This window comes from Melozone crissalis, unplaced genomic scaffold (genome assembly GCF_028551555.1).
Source record: "Melozone crissalis strain CALT ecotype California unplaced genomic scaffold, PUWL_Pcris_2 ptg000023l_1, whole genome shotgun sequence".
In the NCBI taxonomy this organism is placed as follows: domain Eukaryota; kingdom Metazoa; phylum Chordata; class Aves; order Passeriformes; family Passerellidae; genus Melozone; species Melozone crissalis.
This window is the reverse complement of record NW_026535801.1, coordinates 14609452-14627577: the sequence shown is the minus strand read 5'-3', so window position 1 is coordinate 14627577 and position 18126 is coordinate 14609452. Positions and strand designations below refer to the sequence as shown.

Sequence of the window (18126 nt, the reverse complement as noted above, 5' to 3'; positions counted from 1 at the left end):
ACATGTGCTATTCATTTAACTCCATAATAATGGTTTCATTTACTGTCTGAAAGTAGGAGGAAGATACATGATATTATCTTTGCATTCTTCATTCTGTCTGTGATTGGTAAAATAAGGAAAGATTTTAAAAAACGAAACAGATTATCAGAAATTCAAAAATATTACTGACTCTCGCAATGCAGTTTTGATTCTGACCTTGACAGCAAAAAAGGACACAAAAGCAGTCTTATATACTGTTATCAAAGGAAGAAAAATAAACCCAAAAGAGACAAATTAGTATGTGTTTCAGCATTCAGCTGCAATGCAAGATAAAAGCTTCTGACTTCATTTAGCTTCACTAAAACCCCTTAGGTGGTGCCAGCTGTGTGTAACAGGAAGGGGTTACAGTACTGAGCTCATTCCAGTGTTCCTGGCAGTTCTGTACACAGGCAGCACTTGGTGACTGCTGTATCCGCTGTCCATCTCAAGCAGCCCACACTCCAGCAGGAACTGGGAGAGAAACTTGGAAAAACCTTTGGAATCACGATCACAATGGAGACCTGACATCATGCCCTTGCTTTGGTTATTCCATAGGATTCTGGGAGACACAGTTTAGCTGAATTCCTTAATTTTTCTCATGACATGTTGACTGTGTCACAGTGAAAGTCCACGCCAAAGGAGAGCAATAAATATGCTCACTTAAAACCTTACCCTCCTGCTAGCACTGGGGATGTTTTGTTCAATTATGGAGCAAGGAAACTCCCATGTAAAAAACACACACTAAACCCTGCAGCTCAGGAATACAGTGTGATCCTTGTATGAGGTCTGAAGCTGTATGTATCACTGGTTCAGGTGATTTCTACCCAAATCCACTAAATCTACAGCAGTTGTCAGGGAGTTTTTGGAAACAAGCCATTAAAACAGCTGTGCCCATCTTCCTCAAAGTTTAGGCCACAAGATCATAAGAAATATCAGAAAACTCTTTAATTTTAGCAAAGAAGGTGTTAAGTCAGGCAGTTCACTATTTAAACAAAAAATCTACTTCATTCATTTGAAGAAAAAGCTAAATGTTAGACTTACAAGCTGCCAAAAGCAACATAGCCAGTACTGAGATTTCCATAAACATCTCCTGACATTGTACTGTCCTCACTGCAATGTTATGCTGAGGCACAAATATTCAGACCACAGATCTGTTAGATTCTAGAGCTTCCAGCAGACTCCACTTCAATAATTTAGGCACTGAAGCTGGTAGGAGGCAAAATAAAATTAAGCCTATTGAAAAGTTTTCCAGGCTATTTTAATAATTTTAAGTACTTGCATTTACAAACTCTTTTGGGGTATTTCAGTATTAGGCAATACGTTTTACTGCTTTTCAAACTAAAATATGAATACATGAAAAATGAAGAATTTCAGTTCTGAACTTACTACCTTCTTGCACTTTTAGATCATGACAGAATTCTAAGTCTGTTCTGTGATCAGAGTGACAATTGCTTAAAGACTGAATTGCCTGTGACTGCCAGCAGCCAAGGTGAGACATGTGACATAAGATATTTTTAACACTCCTACCAAAAATAAAAAAGTGAGTGTGAACTACTCAGCAAATGAGATCCAACTATAGTTTTCTAAGAGAAAAGGTCCCCTCTGAGAATGACCAAAAAAAGGTGCAAGGAGCTGATGAACTCCACTCAATTTTTCTATCCCAACAATCTTGTTACTACATGCAAGTTCATCAGCAAAAATCACTGTAATGGCTCCAGAACAATCCTGACATTACTGAGTTTAGTACAATGGGTGATCACAGCTCACATTCACTGGAGAAACAGAAACACAGCTCTCCCTGCTATACAGTAAAGTACACTGGGGGCTCAGTGAACCAGAATCTTCCCCAAAATCAGCTCAGCAGCACCTGGATTTCCTGCCCATAGAGAAGTGGAGCCCCAATGGCCCTAAAGTTACTTAAGATGCATCTTTGAAGACAATGAATACACCACTGAAGTCCAATGTTAACAAACTTCTGCCAATACTACTGCTCTTTTATAAGATATGCTCATGAAAATACTGACAAATACTGCGATTGAATTAAAGGGGAGAGGTTTTTTACTCTTCTCTGATTTGTAACCAACTATTGTACATTTTAACATGATTTCTTCTTTTTATTCCAACACTGTCTAATACACAGGTTTTATATGACATCTGTGCTTAACCAAGGCTGAGTGAAACTCAAAGCAGGAAATATTTTTCTATGACAAGAATATATCAAATATGCAACTTGCTACTACAGCAATTATTTCTGCTATAAGTTTTCAAAGGGTGTAGGTATACATGCTAAAGATCAGCAGTAATCAAAATTATAATAAATTATTATAATTTTTTTTTTAGATTAAAGACATAAAAAATGAGGAAAAAGAATGAATTAGAGATGCAAATTGGAAATTAAATGATGGATGGGAAACTTAGAAGGTACTATGAGGTAAAGTTAAGAGAACAATGGTAGGATAAGAAGCAAAGATGATGGGACATGAAGAGACAGTAAAGGACTGTCTGCCAAAGGAAGTAAGATCAAAGATGCAGTACAGAAAGAAGAGATTTAAAGAAGGTAAAAGAGACTTCAGAAAATCCCAGACAGGATATTTAGAACAGCTTTCATTTGCTCATATATGCTGCCACTGAATCTGATACAAAATAATTAGGTCAAGATGGATAATTAAGGAGTAAAAAAAAATCCAAGTTTTTTTCAAAGAACTTTATGTATGTATACAATATATGCATATATTACTTCCTGGTTGGTAAGGAATGTCATTACTTAAATGGCACCATGGGTTTTTTTTATGAAACCAAATGCTGCAAACAAAGAGGGTGTAAGTGACCCCTCCCCACTAATACCAGTCACTTAATTAGTCCCTTTTCTAAGTGGAGCTGATGGATCCCTGCAGCTGATTTACCTACCAGCTGTGTAATTCTGCAAAAGCAGCTTTGATCTTCTTGACTGAATTATCCACTTCCTCTTTGATCATCACACGATATCTGGTTAGAGAAACAGTGCAACGCTGCAAGTCTTTTACAGACTTTTCAATGTTTGGCCCTAAAATAGAAAACAAAAATTGCACAGTAGTCAGAAAGTTGGTTTTAGTTTTTCTGAATGAGGCACCAGGAATAGTTCAACATATTATTTGTCCAGACTAGAATGAAATGGGTATTCTACTGAAGTCCATAAATCCAACTTTTTCATAGTCCCTCCCTAGTGCTCTTCAGTTTCTAAACATGTTTGCTGAAATGCATTCCCCAAATCAAATAAATATTAGAAAGGCATTATTAATTCAAATTATTCAGTTTAATATGTTAAATAGAGCATAAATTAATTCATTCTTTAAATAATTCTGCTTGTACTTTCCAACACATCTCTTTTTAACTTTTGTGAATTCAGAGGTTTTTTTCCTGGAAGCCTCAGCTGGTTTTGACCTCAGAACACAGGAACCAGAAACCAAATTTACCTCTTTTTTTGACTGAATCATCTGTCTTTGTTTCAGGTTGGGTTGACACACTGGGTGATTTAACTGAGGAAGATTTTGACTTTGGCCTGCCTAGGTTACACTGGAGTTGCACTGGTGACTGAAGGGGCTCGTGCTGTTCTACTCCATTCACAGTCTTTGGGCTTGATTCCACAGATACTCTCTGGCGTTCTCGTTCTCTGTCTGCAATAAAGCATTAAGGAAGAAAACAGGGAGTTGTAAGATTAAGAAAGGTATGAAGGCTTACTTTTAAGTCAGAATGACTTTATGGTGTTCTCCTGGCACACATTCTACAAAACCTCAAGAGAGCTATGACAACAAATGAAATTGTTTTGGTAATTAAACACTAATTAGAAAACTTCCTTATTTCAACAGTGTATAAAAGAAAAACTCAATTAAAAAAATCAACTCTTTCATGCCAATGGGGAAAACACCTCATAACATAAAAAGCATGCTATCAATTATAGTGTTTGTCCATATATGCATATATATAGCACACAAAGAATATTCCTAATTTTACTAAAAGCATTTTAGAAGCTCTGACTAAACATTCCTACCTGAAATACTTACCTTGCCTGACTACAGATTTCTATCAAAAGCTGCTGCTAAGAGGAACCAAGCAGGAAATGAAAGTAAGTCAAAGATTAGGCTCCTGGGTTCAACAGCTTCAGAGGGATAAGGTAACAATGCCTGAGCCTGTTTGGCTGCCACAAGACAACCTGGTTTCCTCTTTCCAAAACTTCAAAGGGATTCAAGATACTAGCATCATAAGAGAGGAACAAGCAGCCAAAGCATCACTGTGAAAACTGACAGGCAAGGTCAGCTCTTACTGCCACTGTGAATTTTAGTTAAGGAAACAAGCATAAAAAGTGATTTGTTGTGTTAACCCATTTTTCTAATTTTTGCACTCACTTCAATGAATGAATGATTCTTCATTCTGAAGATGCCTTTTATGCATCACTTTATTCAACTGATGATGCATGCTGTCTGGAGAAAAGGGATTTGTCAGATTAACAACTGGATTACAGCCCATGGAATGGGACAAACACTGCTGGGATTGAGGGATATCATATGGACAGGGACAGCATATCAACTAGTGACTTCTTTCTGCCCTGGCTGGGCATTAGGACAGGTGGAAAGCACATCTCGATATATTTAATGGCAATCATGTAACACCAGAGGAACAAGGAGGAACATCAGTGCTCACATTTTAAATCAGCTTTCAAGGGCTTTAAAAGGTTGAGTCTAGAACCAGGAAAGGTATCTTGCATAAAACAGTATGTAAGAAAGTAATGAAAGAAGTCAAAGAAACCTGTGAATCTGTGAAAGCAAGAAACTCCAGTAATGCAGGGCTCTGGACACGTCAAAGTTGTGATGCCAACGCCGTCTTGCATGCACTGAGGAACTCTCCTCTGGGAGAATTGCCACTAACCTGTTCAACCCTGGCTCTTCAGGTTCTGTCCCTAAGATATGATCTTCTGAAATTTGTTGTTAACGTGCATAACTGTTTTTACTGCATTTAATTAGCATGTACTAAAAGGCTATCAAAATGTCTTTCCACATCACAAAGGCCCTCCCTTCCCTGCTAAGAAAAGCTAGTGGAGGTCTACTATGACTAGCCTGTGTATGGAAGATGAGAAAAAAAAAATGGACTAGTTTGGAATAAGCGATAAAGAAATCCAGTAATATGCCAAAAACTCATAGTGCTCAGATATCTTCACCCCACATGAGGGATTTAGTAATTTTGCTAACAATCTGACACTCAAGCCATTTTCTAACCCTGCATTTTTTCTATATTTCTACCTGTAATATTCTGGATCAGCTGGGCTGTCTATAGGAGAAGAAAGAGATATTGCAAGGAAACATATTACAAGATGAACAGTGTGCAGATATTAATCTATTGGCATGACACTCATAGTTATGTGCATTATTTTTCCACAAAAACATCTCTACAACATCTTCATGGCAATAAAAATACCATGGTGTTCATGTCAATGGAGGCTTGGCTACTGCCAGTTGCAAAGGTGCTCTCTGTCAGACAAACTGACCTTTGATTTCTGGACAGTCCAGTGCTGACCCTGCAAATCCAGAGCCTTTGTTCTCAGGAGAAGTGGTTTCCAGTTTCTGATTGGCTGAACCACGGCCAGAGTTGTCCTTAGGGCATCCATTCATATGACAGTCATTTATTTGCTGAGGCTCTTGAGATGCCTTCTCAGGTCCACTATTCTTGTTTTTAGGATCTTTATTGCCTTGGTGCTGTTTAGATTTGCTTCTTTTTCTCCTATTGTTCTAAATGGAGAAATATCCCAAGAACAGAGACAATCACTCAATGCAAATTGTACAAACTCAAAATACAATCAGTAAATTGAGCACTCTAAGTGGCTGTGACTATCCAGGATACAGCTTCTTATTAAAAGTGTTTTTGTGCATGGGCTGTCTTGGGATTTGTCGTGTGCTTGTCCAGGGTCCCACATCCAGGTACATGGAAATTCATGGAAATTCTGAGCAAATTTCTGCTGTCCCAGAAATTTGTTCAGAACACTGGGCTTAGTGAGACACTGACAGAAGAACAGGATTAAAAACAGCACACACATTTGCTTTCAAGTACTGTCTACAGGTGTGAATGAAGTCACCTGTGATGGAAAAGGCCAAGTACTGACCTAAAGTAGCACAATTCAAGTACAGACATCTGACAAGTCATTTAAATGCCTTGACTCTAAAGAGCAAGTTCTTACCTTCTTTTTCCCTGTCATATTCCATTCCTTTAGAACCTGAGTTGCGCTGCCTAGAGGAAGAGAAAACATTTCAACAAAAGTTCAGCTATGAAAAAGAACCACATGTTCATGATCAGTTTCTAGTCTTCTAGCTGAGGAGCATTTCAATTTGTTGTGAATTCTCTTATGTGGGGGGAACAAAATGGACACTGCTGCCTTTCTTCTTCTCAGCTACCTGTTTTGATTTCATTACTTATCGTGGATGGTCTCCTTGGCACTACTGGCTTTTTATGGACTTCATTGCTCAAAGTGATTGTGTGCCTAACTTAAAACATTAGCATAACACCCAGAAAAATCAACACAAATCTCTTGCCTGAAAAGGAAAGTATCTCAGTACCCAGAGTCAACAATGAGTATGTTAAATAGTCCACCTTGACTCTAGAGCATCCAAAAGTTTTAAAAACTTCTGGCATTTTTATAACGAATTTTCTATGTGTTACCTGTCATCTTCAGAAGACATAAGAGTATAAAAAGTAAAGAATTAGCATACAAAAGAGTAATTTTGTGGACTCTTGCATAAATCTGCATCACACAAATGCAGTAAACTTAGGCCTGGCAGAAAAGAATGATAAAAAAATTATACTGAACAGTAATTACAGTTATACTTGAAATTCTGCCTGTTAAATAATGAGTTGCTTAGATAAATTTATGGAACAAAGCAGGCAGAGCTTTGGTCAGAGCAGTGCTTGCTGCAATGTTAGAAGAAAACTCTTCTCCTTCTAATTAACATCATCATTTTGTTCTCCTGTAGCCTAATGCTGAAAATAGATCTCATGGTAAGCCTGCAGTCTGAACTGTCATCCAAACTACTATGGCAGCATCTGCTACAATAATATTTTTAAATGCCAGCAGATTAAAGGTCTTCTGCTTGCATTTAACAATCACTTTACCATCACTTCACAAATCCAGTAAATACTCAATTATTTGCCTTTTCAAGTGGATTTCATACTCAGCCATTCTTCTCAATCCTTTCAGCAAAATCTTGATATTAGTATTAAGAAGAATTGCTGTTTTCAGACCACCGTGAGTTGCCAACCTGTATTCAGCCAAACACGTGTGAGGTTTTCAGATGTACAGAAATTACTTTTCTATCACAATAAGCCAGATCCAAGATTATCTGGTGAGCCTGTCACACACAATAGGAAAGATTACCTATCTTGCTAAGTCAAATCTGTTAAATTGTGAAAAAATGTGCAGGGAATCCATCAAAGCCATGTTTTATTTGCTAGATGACATGACAATGCAGATAGAAGGCTAAGACAACTTCTATTTCATGTGTAACTATATACATATTTACAATTAGTTAAACACACACTTATGTAAGTACAAGCCCCTCCCCTAAAGGTACCTCATCTTTTGACAGGCACCATGTTTCTGTATCAAGTAATAAACATTTGCTCCCCATTTTACTCCATGTTGCTGAAAATATGTGATTTCATGTGACAGCTTTGATAACCGTTTTCACAGTAGCAACCAACACCCTTCTTGTGTTGGCTGGTGGTGTCTTTGCTTTGCTTCCCTCAGCTTCCCTGTGAATACTATGCATGCTGAGAGTTACTTTAGGGATTCATCCAACTATCCTCTCTTCCAATTGGAAATGCACTAACTGTCCAAGTCCCAAAGCCCTCATTTGAATACACCAGTATATTTTCTCGAACACATCTACAAAGCAGCTGAACAGACCTTCTGGTTATGCTTAATTAGATAAACTAGCATAGCAAATAAAACATTTGAACCCTCTTTCATTTAAATCAAATTTTACATACAGAATAAAATTTGTAACAGAGGGATCACCTAAATGTCACTCCAGATACGAAGCAAGATTGGAAACTAAATATGAATATTTCTTGATTCAGCAAGCAGCACCTCTGAGAGCACTGCATGGAGGCAGCTCAACCTTTCCACTCAGCATGGCCATCTCAATGTTTTATCATTGCAGGACTTTTCAGCGAGTGTTATTTCAATCTTAGCAATTTTTGTCATTCATGTGAAAAAACATTTCAGTTATTTATTCTATCCATAGCAGCAGCTATGTGGATATGTACCTTTTCTGCTCTTTCCAGACAATAACAAATATTAGCAATTTTCATACACTCCCTCACAAAGACTTCTTAACATTAATCATGAACTGGTGAAGTTCAAAAAAAAGGTCATCTGAACCCAGGTCTAACAGCTTGCTTTTCTTCATGACTTCATTGCACTTCTTGCAAAGCTTATTGCTTGCCCTGTTTCTTCCTTACAGCAGGTGATGAAACAACTTCCTCTTTTGAGGAGCCATTGGAAACAATTCATAAGCCACATGCAAGCTATGATGACTTACTACAAAATAAAGTGAAAGCAACTTAGTGAATAGTCATCAAAAAGTCCTCCAACTACCTTCCTCAGGACATACATTACAGGAAAAAAAATGATTGTTAATTGGATACATCACACTTCCCTTTTTCTGTGTGTGTGTGCACAGACAAATGCAATTTCAATACATCCCTCAGAATGTAACGGTCTGTGCAGCTGCCTGAAGCAAAAAGAATCATATAGATCTGGTGGAAGAATTTTGAAACATTTATAAATACTCCAGTTTGCTTGCATCTGCTTTTTGCATATTGGTAATTCCTAGTATACGATGACACTTTTTGACTGATGCATTTTAGTAAGTTATTCCAAATCAAACTCAAACTTCATTTTGAAGTAAAATAGGCATGAATTAAACAACTTGCTGAGATAGCAAAAATGAGGCATTTTTAAGATCTACAGGGCCATTTGAGACCACCAAACTTCTACTATCATTTATGTAACCCCAAGCTACAAAAATTTTGAAAAAGATTGCTCATGGTATGCCATTACTTCGGCAAAGGGCTTCTCACAGATTCTGGTGAAAGTTCAAAAGACTTGACTTTATATATTTACCAGAAAAGTGATATTAAAATACAAGTGACCTTTCATTAGAGGTGGTCTCATGACGCAAAATACAAACATGGATCCAGGTTTAAATGGCTCGAACTTTCAATGGAGTCTTGGTTCAGCCATTATAAATGTCAAGACTATTTGCAAAATTCAGATTGAGGTTTGAATGTCAATGTATGCATCAAGTTCAGGGGTTTAGGGGCCTGGTTATGTGCTTCAGAACTATCCTGAATTGTTCTTAGCTACTGTACTTAGGTCTTCAATAGTGAATAATTTCCTGACATATTACTTTAAAAAGCATTAACTTTCATGCAGAATAAAGAAGCAGGTCTTCAGTAAGAATGGCTTCAAGAACAGCAGCAAAGTCAGGTAGAACAGATGAACAACCATGTCAATCTCATACTATGAAGAAGCAAAGATGCAGCCAGGAGGATCAATATTTTTATAATTAACAAGTGTCACACATCAGATTTCAGAAGAACTACAGAATATATTTTGAGCCACTAGAGACAACAAATACTTGGCATGTCATTGAATCCCTCCTGCGTTAGTGAAAAAGGTACATTGTACTCACCATCCATGAAAGCTTGAACAGCCTTGTCTACATTGTTATCAAATTGCTGCAACACCAGAACTATCTCATTATTGCTTTTGTTCGGAACAATTGATCGGATTGCATTGATCTGTAAGTAAAGGAAGACAATCACATGAATTTATTGTACTCCTTTAGACTATAAGGTACCTGTGCCAATGCATGTTTATATAAATACCTGTTACACTGAGGTGCTCACGAGCACACAGCAATGTATCTATCTGCACAAAACAATGCCCATCCTATCCTCACCCAGCCATGCAAATAATTGGTTTCTTCATGACATCAAATCATAGAACTGGTAGCCAATAATCCTGGAAACAAATCCAACTCTCAGTCACAGCAGAAGAATTCTAGCTTAATTCAACTGACAGACTTTGGCCTTATGCTCCTTTCCTAAATGGTCTATTTGCTGCCAAGTGTCTTGACATATTACCTATGCAAATCTAGTGAGCACACAACTTCTTCAACAAGGCTCTTGCATCGCCTTGCTACATCAAAGTTATGACTGATGATTTTTTGGCATCTGAAAACAGTCGGAAGCTAAAAGAGAACAATATAATTTTTAAAAGTTCTACTGGCTGCTCAACATTATTTCAGTTTGCTGTTCCATATACAAGTGACCAGGAAGCTTGTGTAACAAAATCCTGAACAAAGGACATGGGATGCCAAACGCTTCCTTCAGGAAACTGCTGATGGATGAGGTGTTACACCCACAGATGACTCTGGCATGCAATTCTTAGACTTCACAATATTTGCTACTGCTACACTGTCAGTATCCATTGATACCAAATGGAATTCAACTAATGATGTTTTAATAAAATATTTCAACTGGAATCACATTATCATTTATTTTCTCATCCCTATATATTATAACTGAAAGCAAATACCTACATGAAACTTTGTTGCTATTTTATTTTAATGCTATAAAAATTTTACTAGATAAGACCAAAAAAAAAATTTAAACATAATTAGCAAAACAAAAGTCTATGATAAAAAATGAGAGACTCTGCCAGACCAGTTTAGCTGTTCCAAATTAGCTTTATGAGCTTCTGAGTCAAGATATCCAGCACGTATTTACAATCAGAAACTTGTTATTGCCCTGCAAATGTTTATCTGGCACCCTCCTTTGTCATCTTTCTGTAGGAATACATCCTTGATTAGGGTGTACTTTATTTACTGCATCCCAATGCCATCATGCTAATTGTGAAGCAGTGTGGTCTTTTTATTGTACTGTGAAATATAATTGCAAAAAAGTGATACATGAAGGTAGAGCTGTTTAAGAGCACTAGGGCAGCTCACATGGCAAAACCATTCACACTACCTTGTTTTAGCTGCCCAGTTAGGTGCTGAAGGACAATCCCTATGGAGTCTCCATCAATGGGGACATCAGAAGGTGATTGAGAGCACTTAAGTTCTTAGATATGACCAAAAAATCTAATTTTCCTGTAGTATGTGCACCCCACTCCCCAACGACTGTGTTTCCCTGTCCTGTATACTACCATAAACCAGGAGTCATGGCATGCTCTCTCATTGCAGTGATGGGACAGCTCAGATTCCTGATGCCTACTGGACTCAGCTTCAGAACTGCAAAAGGCTCATGCTTGGCTTCAGCACATGTTAGTACAGCTACTTAAGATGATTTACTGTGCTCCCATCCATCATCACATCACACCCCTCTCTGCAGCTTCACATTCACCCACAGCACCTCTCAGGTAGCAAGTCTAGCCTTGGGCAGTCCAGGCCAAACCCAGAATTCAGAAGGCAGTGGAGCTGAAGTGCTTGCCTACTTCCCAAGGACCCTTTTCTAGAGGCCTATCCCATTGTCTGTCTGATGTTGCCACACTATGACTGAACCAGGCTGGCCCACAAACTCGGTCCCCAGCCAACAGAGGCTGCTTTAGAATATCTACTGAACAGGGGTAACTTTATGTTAAAGTTCATACAGAGTAGGCTGGCAAGTGGACTGCTTGAACCAGAGGTTGTTGTTGCCAGAAACTGTGCAGAAAATCCCCTCTCTGCTCAAGTTTCTCTCTTCAGCTGACATGCATGCATGGGAAGAAGTAATGAGCATAGCTCTCTGCTATGTACTGCAGGCAGCCAAGTGAAAACTAACCCAAATCAATAGGATGTGAAGAGAAAGCACTGGAAAAAGGAGTTAATTAATCTAGTGATTGTGGGCATAGGCGTGCTATTTACTGATAAAGCTGCAACAAGTGTGAACAGAGCTGGCTCCACAATAAGAGCTGGCAAAGACACTAAGGTAGAGCAGGCCACAAGCTGCAGATATTTTATGTTCAAGCTCATAGCTCTCAAACATTTTCACCATGTGGATTACATCTTCATATTCTCACAAAAAACTCCCCTCTTCTTTCACAATCATGTGAATCGTCTCTCTGCCTACTCAAAATTGCATAATCTCCTTGTGGTAACTGCTTACAGGAAAAATAGTAAAAGAAATATCTAGAGTATTCTAACCAACTTTAAACTTAAGCACAAGGATCTCCCATGGCTTCTAGGTCCCACTTTGCTATGAAAGATCTGCAAGCCTCAGGAAGCATCTGGAAACAACCAAGTGAGGCTAAGACCTCACTCAGAGAATCAGACGACTCGTCACACAGTGCACTTTGGAAACTTAAAAAGAAGAAGAATATCTGTAGGGTAGAGGACATTGACACACAAGAACTCAACCAAGCAGGCTATGTTTTAGACAAGATCAACCAAAGACTTTCTGTTTGTACCGTGTGATCTTTAAGAATTTTATTATAGAAAAACCAGAATTAAAAGCTAAACTATGCTTCATCCAATTAATACTATAATTAAATAAAAAAGGTTATGGAAACATTTTAGTTGTGGAGAGAACCCAAAAAAACCCAGCATGATGATCTTAGGAAAAATGCTTAACAGTACAGAGAAAAAGAAATATAGCATATGACAACACTGTGGACACAGCCCTGGTTTAGTTGGACTACTAAAAAATTTGATTTAGGGAATTACTATACTGTAAAGCTCAACAGTTCTACTGCCAAAACCCAACAATATTTTTGTTGACCGTTGCCCAAAAAATACATTTGTTTATCTTTATATCTGGAAAATATAAAAAAATTGAGAAGTTTAATGAAATAATTCCTCAGGAAAAGAACATCAGATTGCAAAGGAAAGCATCCAAGACCTAGGAAATCCAAAATCAGAAGTTGCTTAGACTTTTTCAAATCTGCTTCTCTTATGTAAGTATGCTGTGACACCCAGGATATCTACAAGTTAGAGTTTCTCCTTTTGAGATTTGTGCAGTGATTTAAGTGGGTGAGTAGATGAAAACTAAAATTTGCAATCACTAGAATGCATCAAAATTAATACACACACATCTATATCTATAACCATCTCAGTTCAGAATCAAAAGAACAGAGATCCCAAAAGGTTTTGCTCCAAAACAAAGTATTTTGTCGAGTAAATTTTTAGGAACAAAATGGCATCAGGTTACCATACTTCTGGAATTTCAAAGACAAAGATTTGTGTGCCAGACAGCAAGTCTACAACACATGCACTGTTTTACCAATGTTGTTATCCAGAATACATTGGAACTCTTGTAGACAGGCAATGAAAATGTCAGTAATTTCTGGACAGAAGTTATTGACATGTGGTTACAAAACTCAGATTGTGACCTGACAGTGTATCTGGGAGGAGGACACAATATATGGAGGGAGAACAGGCAACCTTCACCTAGAAATGCCAATTTCAAGGTCCCAGATATTCCAGCCCTTAGTCCTTTAATCCTGATTTCAAATATATATGTAGATTTCTGGGTCTGAAGCTCATCTCTATCCCCTCATGCAACAAGTGTCCCATTTGTTTCCAGAAAGGGACCTAGTGATAAAAAAGAAAAAGCCAAAGGGAGGGATGGGAAACTTCCTGACAGCATAAGCCTAACACAAATGCACTTCTCCAACTGTAGGTCATAAGAGACCTAACACAGACTGTGATGAACAGAAGCATATCAAAGCTCCAGGAATGCCTGACAAATGCAAGATGACAAGGTAGACTTACTGAAGGGCTCAATGTGATCTGGATCCAGCCACTCCAGGTACGCTGGCTGCTCTGTGGTTCACCTGCTAGCTCAGGTGATAAAACAGCCCTTGTGCTAGTACAGCTATACACCTCACTGCTTACAAACCTCCAGCTGCTTGGGAGAAGTCCATCACTTCCCAATCCAAAAAACCGTATAGAGCTCATTTTCTTTACAGATGTTGATAGGACGATGCCAGGGCAGGAGGCAACTCCTAACTTTCTCTCTCTCTAAACTCATAGCCCTCAAATTCAGTAAGAATATCCATCTTCTTAATATGTAAACAACAGATTATGCAAGTAGAATCATCTGGTATTTATGCCTTCTCAACAACCAACTCTTTTAAAAAATATTCAGCATCCTAAAGTACGAAAGAAAGTACCGGAGCAAAAGAATCCCTTCCCAGGGAATGGTACTGCATTAATGCCATTCTGCAAAGACTAACTCAGCAGTCTACTTTATTAGATTTCCCTTTATGTGGGAGAAAACTTTTTTTTTCCTACTTACTGAAACCTGATCATAGGAGAAACAGCATTACCAGACTAATTATTTTGTGAAACATCCTGTTTTTATCCAGTGTAGATTCCCAGTGAACTGCTGTCATCATCTGGATGATAGACAGCATTCCAGGACACCAAGAGAATTCAGTAACATACCTTCAGAACCACAGATAATTAAGGCTATTAATGTCAGCATTAGCTGAGAATCTGTCACTGACAGCAGTTAAGTTCCTGGGGCTTTTCCTCCTGCAGCCTAACCGGAAAGCACATTATTTTGTTTACTAAGAAAACTTTCTTAGAATTTCAGCTTACCAAAGCTACTTCAAAGCAATCACAGACCTAAAATATAAACCTGGGATATTGACTGTATACAGTCAAGAACATGAAAGACAGAACCCAGGTCCACCTCCATTTAAACTCATGATCCAGAGCTCAAGTCCTGCTAATGTTTGTTGCAATTAGAGCCAGACTGTGTCTCATCAGAATTCCACAGTCATGAGGATGTTTTTACCTGTCTCTTACAAAAAATGTTGAAGACTGCCCAGAAATGGAATCAAAACTGAAAAAGGTATCAAGTCTCCTCAGATAAGTGTCTACCTCACAATAAAATCCTCAAGGTCTGATCAGATATACTTGACTATTTTTCTGATGATTACTGTTAAACATCTCACTTGAGGCAAATTTTTGGCTCACCTAAAAAAATAATATACACACATATACTCATATATATATAAATAAAATGAATCAGTAACAGGTTACTTTGGAGGAATATAGCACACAGGAAAGGATGCTGAATTCTACCTTCTTGTGGTAGCTTACTCTAAGTCCTCACAAACACCCATCTCACAAGACTTTCCAGGTAAGTCAAGCTCAAAAAAAACCAGAGCCTGCCTGGAAGTTGTGACACCAGATTACCTATTCCACATGCAGAACCAAGCTGACAGTGATGTGCGCTCCTCTAAGCCCTTTACTTTCTCTGTCAAGTTTCAAATGGTTCCCAGGCAACTGTAACAACATGGACTCAATCACTGCCTGTTTGCTGCTCTGCTCCATCTGGTCCCCCTTGGCATCATCTCAAAGAGGATGTTTCTGGTGAATAAGTAACATATCCGGGGTTCAGAGAGTTTGTTTATATATTTCTGACATAGTGACAAATTAAACTTCTTTGCTGAAAGCTCACGGCTGTTCTGAAACCCCTAAACACAGCTGCTCTAATCCCCCTGAAGCAAGTTACTATTATGGTCACTTGGACAGAAATGTTCTTATTCATGCTTGGTTAGGAAAACTAACACCTTCACTTTGTACTAAACAGTAAGATCAACAGGTCTTCTCTAAGTTAGGAACTAAATTAATTTCTAAGTACGGTTATCAATAAACATTTCCTATTTTACTTTTACTGTATGTCAGTTGCAAATTTTTTATGTACACAGATACATCATTCAATTCCATTACACCCCCAAGTTCTCCCAAGTCCTGCAAGTGAAGCAGGGAAGAAGGGCTGCCAGCAGAACACTGCTGGTTTTGATAATCTGGGAATTTAGCATTAACAGATGTCCTGGCTACATTAAGCAAGAAAATGCATTTTAAAACCACTTTATGGTCGAATTTTTTAAAAGGTTTTGAACTTCTACACAAATATATTTCATGAATACAATTTGACTTGGTTGTGTTAAGAGACTATTCCTTACATTGGAGACATTTTTCCAGAAACTTTACTAAGTTCATCATGGCAAACTGAACAAGTGTTGCTAATATCCCCTTTGAGCAAAACGACAGTTTTGATCAGATCTGTGCCTCTCTTTCTGCTACATGATCTCTTCATGACCCTCATACATTCTGATCATTAATTCCTAGTAAGCCCCAAAAAAGTTCTACTTGCTGCAGTAAACTTCTTTAGGTACTTGTCATGGATTTATTATTTCTCCCTTATCCATCAAATAGAAAGCCAGACATTCTAATATGTTATTTCAGGATTCCTGAGAAGTTTGGCTTAGTAAGAACTGTTCTACTCGAGTGATGACAGCACCATTTACAGACATGGGTCTGTGATATCCTTAATCCAAGTTAAATGGCTCATCAAGTGACAAAAGTGCATTTTGATCAACTTTTTGGTCTTTGAACAGTCCATCTATTTCAACACATGGGCAAAGAACAGCTGCAAAGGTCAAGTTTAAGGAGAAAGTTTCCAATCTGTGATTTCACTATCTGCTTCAGTAATGAATGATTTCAAATTTACATACTACTTCCATTCCTTCCACTAAATCCTACTCTTTCCTTGCATGCTGACTATTGCTTAAGAAAACCACATTTATGGTGTAATGCAAACAAAACTGTGAAACCTCCAAAACCACATCTGAATAAAATTTCCTTCTTGCAGTGCTGCCCATCTGCTCCTCCAGCTCTGACACTTGAAATGACAAATGAGAAAGCAAGCCTTTCAGGAGAACTTCAGCAAAACTTCACTCCTAACAGAATCTCAAAAGGAGAATTTTCATCTGAATGAGTATTTTGCTAATTCCAGCTGACAGCAGATCTCACAGCAAACAAACAAACAAAAACAAAACAAAACCCCAGAAACAAAAACAACAAAACCAAAAACAAACAAACAAAAAAAACCAACCAAAAAAATGGACCTAAAAGCGAGTCCTGAAGTTTAAACAATTCTTGATATTTCTTTGGATCAAAACCAAACTCGCATGCCAGAGATGAATGGTTATTCTGGGGAGTGTCTGATACTCTCTCTTCTCTTGTTAAACTAAGAGGGCCTAATTGTTGCAGGAGACAATACATCACTTGTCTTCCTCACTCCAATTTATTCTTCTTTGGAAGACTTGTAATTCAGAATCTCAGCACCTCTTCTGGTGATGTACTAGGCTAATGCTTGAATACCTCCTTTGATTTTATGGATTTGGATGTAAGCCAATGAGTTCAGCTCATTTTACCCCTTAATCCGGTGAACTTTTGTGCATATGATCTGAACTATGCATAACACTTGGTCTCTGAAAATCCTCATACAAAAACTAAACCCTTACTTATTTTCAGGCACAGAGATGATTATGAGTGTTATCAGAGGCAAGAGGGATAGTGGCATAGTGAAGGAAGACTACAGCACGGGTCAGGGCAGAGGGAATTATTCTGAGAGAGGTCCTGATGGTAAACTTCTTATACTGGTTATGCACGCAATTAATGACCTTTGTGTCTGCTGAAATGCAGAACGTAGGTTATTCCAGAAAATCTGTGGGTTATGTGCATGAAAATATGGTAATTGAAACAGTCCTGGCTCCCCCACAAGAGTATCACAGCTGCAGGAGTCTCTGCCAACTATGGAAACTTTCATTAGCCTTCCTAACATCACAGGCCAACATTTATATAAATCTCTTGGGGGAGAAAAAAGAAGATACAAAATAGAATGTTTAACCTATTGACTCTATGAACTATTTCAGCTGAAATGCCAAGAATGAATTATACAAGTATCACTACCACAGTAGCATTCTCTTATGACTCAAATTCAGGGGTGGAGCTTTACAGAGCCTGGTTGTGAGTGTAATGTCCAAAATGTCTGCACTGGCCTCACACCACTTTTAAAACAGTGGCAGAGGTTTTACTTTCTTGAATAACTAGAAGCTGATCATGGAGAGAACACAGGGAAAGGTCACCACTGAAAAAAAACCCCAAACAACTGCTGCCCCACCCCCCAAAAAAAGAACAAACATGCTGAAATCTGCATGGGATTTTCACCACATTTTTATCACAGTGGAACAACCTTCAAAGTAAGGAGAAACCTGTGTGCTACTTTTGCAGAAACTTA

General features: G+C 38.1%; 1 protein-coding gene across 4 annotated transcripts in view; it reads right to left on the bottom strand.

The window, feature by feature from the left end:
- SPATS2L (spermatogenesis associated serine rich 2 like) overlaps nt 1–18126 on the bottom strand; it is a 75930-nt gene that overhangs the window by 19400 nt on the left and 38404 nt on the right. For all 4 annotated transcript variants that reach the window (XM_054277827.1, XM_054277825.1, XM_054277826.1 and 1 more), the window contains 5 exons: nt 9738–9846; nt 6224–6273; nt 5537–5777; nt 3471–3671; nt 2926–3061 (listed from right to left, as the gene is read on the bottom strand). In XM_054277827.1, coding sequence (XP_054133802.1) covers nt 2926–3061; nt 3471–3671; nt 5537–5777; nt 6224–6273; nt 9738–9846 — 737 coding nt within the window. The remainder of the gene's footprint in view (nt 1–2925; nt 3062–3470; nt 3672–5536; nt 5778–6223; nt 6274–9737; nt 9847–18126) is intronic.